The sequence below is a fragment of the Lycium barbarum genome, chromosome 3 (genome assembly GCF_019175385.1).
Source record: "Lycium barbarum isolate Lr01 chromosome 3, ASM1917538v2, whole genome shotgun sequence".
Lineage (NCBI taxonomy): Eukaryota > Viridiplantae > Streptophyta > Magnoliopsida > Solanales > Solanaceae > Lycium > Lycium barbarum.
In genome coordinates, this window is record NC_083339.1 from 123,564,975 (window position 1) to 123,573,932 (window position 8,958).

Here is an 8,958-nt window from a genome sequence, read left to right on the forward strand (position 1 = left end):
CAATAGTGTTCGGGTTTTTCTTTTTAAAACCAAACCAAGTCAAACCAAATCACTAGTCGGGTTTTTTTCTCGGTTTGATTCGGATTATCGATTTGATGCGGTTTGTCGGTTTGTTTTGTACACCCCTGGTACTAACAAAGTCCCTGGCAAACCAGTACAAGCTTATTTTGACACAGATATGGTGTTAGGGAACCAGACCCCACTTGTAAAATTACAGTAGGTACGTTGTTATTGTATATTGTATGTGGGAAGAAAACTTATTACTAATACAAACCACCAAGAACTTTTGTCCATCAAATCTGACTCCCTGAGTTGTACATTGTGCATCCTTCCCCAACTACAAATTGAACCAGTGGCGAAACAGAAAAGCACATTTTTTAGTTGTTAAGAAAACATTAACCACCACATAGAATAAAGTAACTTCATAAAACTAAATAATTATAGTCTCTGCAGCAAGGGAAAGAGCACGTCTCACCATTGTCAGTATACAACCATATAACTAATTCTACCAAACTATATCAAAAGTAATTCTTCCAAAACCAAACAGTTTCCGTCCCAAAAAGGTAGAATTATTCAGTTGTAGACCATCATATAGATCTCATTGTCTAATATATCATGGGTGTTACAAAGGGCTACGAAGGAAGCAATCACGAGCCGAATATTACAGAGGATCGCCAGTGATAGGAGGGCAGCGGGGAAGTATCAACCACGGTGCCTCTTTTGGTGCTTATGGAATGAAAGGACTAGAAGATTGTTTCAAACTAGTAAAAATGATTAAGAGATCTTTCTTATTTTGCCTGTATATTTTGCACAAAGAAAGAATACCGCAGGTGTATACATAGCTGGCAAACTTATAGATGTTCTTATAAACAGCTCGTGTTGAACCACATAAACAACTTTTACATACTTTTTACATCAACTTGGATGTTTAGTGATGAAAATTTTGGCATCTAAAAATGTTGTCCATCACATGCACGTTAACATCTGCAAAGAGATTACCTCCAGATACTAGCTGGTATTCTAGAAATTTTACATCAGTGGCCTAAATAATGAGAGAGTGGACACAAAATCAAACAACCATCCAGGGCGAGCGAGCTCTTTAGAGGCATAAAACAGTCATTTCAATTAGCAAAGCATCACAATAAATAGCAAAATAACGCTGCATTGAACCTTAATCTAAATAGAGAACATATGCATATGCTGCTTTTTGAGTGTATATGCAAATGCATTTCATATTAGGAAAAAGAACGGCAAAGAATCCTCATAACTTGAGTATTTAATTTTGTGGATCACAACTGGAGTAAAGACTCCCAAATCAATGGATTGGATTGGAACATGAGGGATCAAATGTTCTTGAAAAAAAGTACTTTGGTTATACAGTAGTCATCAGTCATGTTAGATACCTTATACCGGACGTACCAGAAGCTCACTTCAACTATCCCAATATTTTAGCATACCCTGGTTGCTTGGAGTAAGCTAAAACATACAGAGAAGTAGTGCTAGTGCTGGCAGATCAGTAAAAGAAGGTAAGAAATGACCTCAAAAAATTTAGATCTCTTCAACCATCTAGGTGCATTTCCTATTAGAGTGAACTTCAATTCTCTAACCTTGGCTGTTAGACCTAGAAATATCTACAGAGGAAGGACGAATAAATGTCTTTGAAATCAAATAGCATCAGTAGCAAAAATCAGGCAAGATTGATTGGAACTAAAAATTAGAGTGAGCAGGAATGAAAATACTGTTCTCTTTTTCTATAATTATGAAGGAGTGAAAATACTATGTAACTAATCAGCAAGGATAAACAAAGCAATCAGGAATAAAGGATCAAGGGACTATGTACTTGTAAATCAATTATTCTATATTCCATGATCAAATGTTTTGCAAGTTCAACTTTGTATTCAGCACTTGCTATTTAAGCATTTTTCATTGGAACTCCTGGAATTAAAAAGTCGAAGGAGGAGTACAAATGACAGGACTATGTAACTAATCAGAAAAAGAATGAGGGAACAATGTACGTTTCTTTGAAATGAAATATCATTTATGCCAGGTATCAATTGCTTCACAGTTGAACCATGCATTTTAAGAAAACAAGCATACAGCACCCAGATAAAGCAGGAGAGTCGGGTATCTTGACGGCCCATTTATAATAGTCTAAACATGATGATGGTATTTTTCATAACTTACACCTAATATGGGACGAAGGAGTACTCAAATTAAGTATTATATTCCAATTCTCCACAAGAATTGTTATTAGAAGGCACAGAACATTACACGGTAGTCAAGCAGTTCAATGCAACTTGGATTGAATTTAAACTGCTCTCTCGAAAATCTGACATCAAGCTGTCTGTTGAGTCTCCACATCAGTTGGTGCAATCCACCCAAAATCTGAACTACCGTCGAGGAAATAAAGCATAAAAACCAGGAAAATGCAGCAAAGGAACATAGGAATAGGTCCAAAGATCCACAAAAATAACGGAAACGAAAAATAAAACGCACGCAGTCCAAGTGACCAGAAATAGCTGCCTCTATTCACTGTTCTCCCTACATACGCCGCTGTCACACAATGTCTCGAAGAATCCAATTTCTTGTAGGGCACGTTTATGAGTATGCTAGCGTGACTGTAATACCTGATTGACTGCACATTAAACAAAAACGCCACCATAAAACATACCAATATAGAGAAGAACTTAATCGACAGGCAAAGCTCGCTTGTGTCTCCGTAAACATGAAAACCGATAGAACGGCCCTTGCTTCCGCCGGTCATTAAAACGGCGATCAGAGAACTGAGCATAATCGCCGTAGATGCCAAAAGTGTTGACGCCATTATGTTGTTCCTTAATGTCTGTACAGCTAGAACTCCATTTTTCGAGGGGTCCTGTATCCATTCATAGATTATTAATCAAAGTAGTTGGTAGCTGGTGCAACGAGTTCTAATTAAACACGTATACATGGTTGCATGCAACAATTATTTCTGAGGCAAAAAAATTAAATAGATTACAATCTCAATCAATCTGTATTTACTTGAATGATACTATAAATCTTCATCGAACCGCTTGTTTTCTTATAATTGAACAAAAGCGAGTTGGATTCCGTACCAAAAATAGAAATTAGCTACGTAATAGCAGAAATTGGCTGTGTTTTTTTTTTTTGTAGTGGAAAGGAAAATTAAGACAAACCTCCATCATAGCGCGAACCCAGAAGTGACGATTGATGGAATTGATGCCGATGACAGTTCGGGAAGGGTGTTTAAGGATGCGATGAAGAAGCCATACATGATAAACAACCATGAAGACGAGGCCTACTGGTACCAACACGTAATCCAAAACTTGTTTCTCCATTTTAATTGAGTCAATTTTGAAGCTAGGACTCTATCTAAATGCTCAAAATACAAAAATGAATGTATTTGGGAGAATTTGCTTGGTCTTCACTAATTTTAATGTTCTTGTAAATTGGTGTAATCTGATTCTACTACTTGAATGCCTTAAATGCAGGAAGAAAGGAGAGTCCAATTGTGACACGAAGTCCCTCGAATAATACACTACTCCTATATTATTCAGGCTAAAAATTCTATTTAGATATAAATTAAATAAGTACAAATTTTTGACAATTTTGATTTCCTCCAACTTTGAATTAATTTTCCAACATAAAAGCAGCAAAAAATACTACTACTACTCCATTCTTATTTACATTTTTAACTATAAGTATTGAACATTGCAAAACAAAAGTCGAATATGTACAGGTGCGGCTCAATACTGTTGGGGGTCTAAAGCCAAACTTCAGTTAGGGGACTTCACCATTTTTAATCACAAAAATGAGAATAGAAAAATGTTCATATTCATTTTTCATTTGAAGTCTATTTTTTGAGAATTTATGTCAGGTATGTCACTAATTTCCTTAAGAGCTCCTTTTTGAAATTGTATCAAAGATTCAATTTTTATTTTTTTTTGAGTTTTAAACAATTAGAATCATATTTTCTAGTAGACATATTTTATAATCTAATAAATAGTTAAAGAAAAAATATGTATTACGTAGTAAAATATCAAAAAACGAGCAAATTTTACATGAAAACAATAGTAAAGATTTGAAATAATAGAACTTGATTCAAGAAGTTGATAACTTGATTTGAGAATACTTATTTGGTGCTTCAATATACCTCTTGCAATATTTGTGAAAAAAAATAAAAATAGCAAATTCTTACACTGCAGCTGCAGCTTTTATCTTTCATAGCAATATAGTTAAACACTCTCTTGAACAAACAAAGAAGAATATAAAAGCGTAAAAGTATACTAAATTTTAGAGAAAGGTTATAAGTAGATTGAGTATTAGAGAAACCAATTAGGGTCCTTTTGTTTTGTTAATTTACTAAATATTGATTGAGTATTTATATACTATACGTTACTTATTGATTCAGGGGTCTTATTTTCTGTCAATTAATTAACTATTTCTTTTTAATGAAAAAATACTCAAAATATTTTATAATATTCCAAAAAAAAAACTATATTGATGAAAAATGAAGCACCCAGAAAGGCGTAAAGCCTATGCTTTAGAGGCTTCACCCAAAAGCCACCCAAATCTATAAGACAGGCCTACGAGAAATTTTATGGAAAAGAACAAAAAGTATATTCGTGGATCTTTATTTCGTGGATCTTTATTTACGTCCTAGTCTACTCAACTGATTTACTAATTATTTCTATGGTATTATATGTCCACGCCAATCTTTACGGGTGATTGTAACTACTTCCTTTGTCTTTTTTATTCATAATAGTTAAACACAACTTTACAATTTCAAGTAAAAGATGGGGAGAAAAGATTATAACAGTTCTAATGAAACAATCACACACTTTCATACGATTTTTTAAGGAGAACTTTACATGACTAAGCAATATTAAAAGTCACATTACATATTTTAACACAAAAATTAGTATAAGCCAAAATAAATTCCCTTATACAGCAGATTCACCCCAAACCGAAAACCCCGCATTTGCCGAAAATTTCGCGTCTTTATAACCTAGGAGTGTCCTTAATTTTCTCTTAAAAATCATGTACATATTTGATTAATTATCATTTTGGTTTATGATTTTTTATGTTTGAATATTAAAAATTTTAATGATAATATATGCTAAGTATACATTACTGTAATTACATATTTCACAAATATATATAAGTTTTTTTGTTTAAGCTTTTTATAATTTTGGAATATTTCTCATAAAAATATTTTATATCCTAAACATGGCAGAAATTTTGTTACTATTCTGTATGTTAACTAATTATAGTCATGTATACTGTAAAAATATTACTTATACTTTATTTATTCCATCAAACTACAATTAGAATTATTATTTTTGTGGTGTCCTGTAATTCAAGACCTACTTTAGAATCCCTAATTTAGTAGTGTAACAGCGTTTATTGGAAAGAGAGGAGAAGAAAAAGCAAAAAGTTAAAAAGTCTGATCATTCAATTTCTAATTTAACTTAGGAAGAGAGAGATTAGCATCGAATTCCTAATCCAGTAGTCTAGTCGTGTAGTGGCGTTTTAATTAGGATATGCTATCGTATTATTTAAAGGGAAAGGGGTCAAAAATGCCTCTTTGGAAAAATGACCAAAAATATCCCCGTTATAAATTTGGGTTAAATATATCCCTCCAGTCATTAAAATTTTCAAATATACACTTGTTTTAATGAAATTTCTCAAAATAACTCGATTTTATTTTTAAACCCAGCCAAAATACATAAAAAACTCATATACGACCAACTTGTTCCCGAGTCCTACATTTGGAGCCACTAGGCACAGCAGCGGGTAACTCATATGGTTTTTTATTTAGTTGGGTCCGGAATAAATGGAGCGGGTTAAAAAATGAAATCAGATTATGCTAGGAATTTCCGTTAAGACACAGATATATTTGAAAACTTTAATGACGGAAGGGTATTTTTGATCCAAATTTATAATGGAGACATTTTAACCCTTTCCTCAAAGTAGAGGGGTATTTTTGACCCTTTTCCCTTGTTTAAAATTAAATGCTTTATTTGTTACAAAAGCTGCTATTTTTGCAATAGTTAAGAAGTTAGGCTCTTTTTTGTGAATAATTACTACCATGTGTTCAACCGGGTAAAAATCTCTTTTTTAAGGTGATCCAAAACAAGTTATCAGTAATAATATCAGCAAAATTAGTAAAGGAAGTTCAGGAAAGTGGAAACGGATAAACCGTATATGCAATAAGTACCCGTTGTGTTGCACTAACCCAGGCTTGAAAGGAAGCCCCCATTTTTTGGCTAATAAAGCAAATTAGTAAATTGACTCTGGTTCTTTTTTTCTTTTTTTTTTTTGTGACGGTCAATCTTACATAGAAGGACTTTCAAGGTTTTACATTCATTTAAAATATCAGTACTTGAACAAACATATATGTTATCGAAACCTTGATCTTTACTCAGCGCGAAAGAATCATGCATCACACAAGCCTTTGTGAACAGCTATACAATCGTTATGCCTTTGCCACCTGCCGAAACTAGCCTTGCAATGAAACATTGATAAATTGACTATGGCGTGTCTTCACTTTTTTATTATCTTAATGCTCCCATTTTAACACAACAATATTCAAGAATTAATAATTCTTGTGTAGTGGTGTTAGATGAGTTTCCGCTGCTTTGTCCCATTCTATGTCAAAATTGATCATGAATGACGAGAGACTATTAAATATAGAACATCGTGCACCTTCTCATTTCGCATTTAGTGGAGGTATTGGTGGTCACATGAAATTAGCAATCCCCCATTAATAAAATGCACCTTTAGCGTCACCGAATTATTAAGGGAAACAGCTTTTGACTCAAAGTTCAATTCTTGAAGTCTACGCATTATTCCCTCCGGTCCTTTAAAATTTTAAAAAATCCAATATAAACAAGGAGCATTTAATTAAAAGGATCTTTGACTAAAATAATCATATGATCATATCACAGCGTAAATGAGTAATTAACAATTAAATGCCTTTTTGGAAATAGAATGGAAAAAACAATTATTGCCTCCTTAGTTTCGTAAAATGATAACTGATAAGTAAATATTATGGACCTTTTTGTGGCTAAAATGAAGATAACCAAGTCTTCGCTTTTCGCCAGAGCTCCGTGAGCATATCAGATGTTTGGATATGAGTTATACTCCGAGCCAAATAGCGGGAGGGGATATTGCTTAATTACCTGCAATATTCTCTTTTTTTAAACTGGCCAGGAAGATCAATTCCTCCATAATGAAGGACAGACGACAGTGAATATAAATTGCCACAACAACAGTGACTAAATAAATCCAATATTTTGTACGCCTATATTTTTTTTACCATCTCGAGTCTTGAAAGCTGAGGGAGTACCAACACAGCCCCCGGGTACAGTAAAAGCTTACTCTGACACAGACATGGTGTGGAAAAACCAAGACCCACTTGTGAAATTACACTGAGTATGTTGTTGTTAAAATATATGGTGTGCAGGAAGAAAATTAAGTACTAATAGTAACCCCAGGAACTTTTCGCCCATCAACTCGACTCCCTGACTTGTACCTTGTGCATCCCTCCCCAAAAATAAATTAAACCATTTGGTTAACAGAAAAGCACATTCTGTAGTTGTTAGGAAAATATTAAGCACCATATAGAATGAAGTAACTTCATAAAAGAAAAAAATTATAGTCTCCTCAGAAGGAAAAGAGCATGTCTCACCATCGTCAGTATGCAACTATAAAACAAATTCTACCAAACTATATCAGAAGTAGTTCTTCCAAAACCAAACAACTAAACCGTCACCGCCTGAAAACCTAGAATTGTTCAGTTATAGAGTGTCGTATGGATCTCATTGTCTAATATATCATGGGTGTTACAAAGGACTATGAAGGAAGCTATCACGAGCTGGATATTACAGAAGATTGCCAGTCATAGGAGGGCAGCCAGGGAAGTATCACCACAGTGCTTATGGAATGAAGGCAATAGAAGATTGTTTCAAACTAGTAAAAATGATGTTAAGAGATTGTTTCAAACTAGTAAAAATGATGTAAGAGATCTTTCTTCTTTTACCGGTAAATTTTGCATGAAAAGAGAATACCGCTGGTGTATACAAGTTAGCAAACTTATAGATGTGCTTGTAAATGACTCGTGTTGAATCACATAAACAACTTGTACATACTTTTGACATAAACTTGATGTTTAGTGATGAAATCCTCAGCACCTAAAAACGTTGGTCCAGCACAAGCAGGTTAACATCTGCAGAGAGCTTACCTCCAGCTACTAGCTGGTATCCTAGAAACTTTACATCAGAGTGCCCTAAATAATGAGTGTGGACACAAAATCAAACCACCAGTCCAGGGCGAGCTTGCTCTTAAGAGAAGTGGATACAATGACGAATTCATTTCAATATGCAAAGCATCATAATAAATAGCAAAATAACACTGCATTGAACCTTAATGTCACGGGCTAAACTTTTCTCGCGCGTCAACGGAACTTTTTCGCGCGTCAGCGGCACACAAACGCCCGTGCGGCGCTCATAGTCCTTCATGACCACGAGCCAGCCTATCTCATTTCCCAGGTTTCTAGGCATGATCCAATGCCTAAGGCGAAGTTCGCCATGGAGGCTCACTTCAACTGTGCCGCCCGATTGATGTCGTCTGACATACTAGCATTCTCTTTGTGGCGCATTCCCCTCTACTGGATCTCGTCCATGCGCACCTCTGGGTTTGGCTACGGACATACTGGTCCCTCGCCTGGACCTGAGCATCGCCATCGCGTGCACAGTCCTGTCCTTAAACTTGACACTCGCTTCGTGCATACGCACCTCGCTCGTGCCTTGCCCAAGTAGGGTAACGTCTAATCCTTGGCCTTGGTCATGTGCGTCTTTCCTACCATTCTTTCGGTTGTCTTATGGCATTGCCAAACATAGCCCACGTCACATGTATTCCTCTCGCATGGTGCAGCGTCACCCCACGACTGCACTT

At 35.2% G+C, this 8,958-nt stretch overlaps 1 protein-coding gene across 1 annotated transcript; it reads right to left on the minus strand.

Annotated features, from left to right (window-relative positions):
- Positions 1-2,205: 2,205 nt before the first annotated feature.
- LOC132632206 (uncharacterized) lies at positions 2,206-3,480 on the minus strand. Its single transcript, XM_060348045.1, has 2 exons — positions 3,177-3,480; positions 2,206-2,875 (listed from the first exon to the last, which is right to left on the minus strand). Exons 1-2 carry the CDS (start codon positions 3,336-3,338, stop codon positions 2,336-2,338), a joined length of 702 nt encoding a protein of 233 aa, XP_060204028.1. The 5' UTR covers positions 3,339-3,480; the 3' UTR covers positions 2,206-2,335.
- Between the last annotated feature and the right edge of the window lie 5,478 nt (positions 3,481-8,958).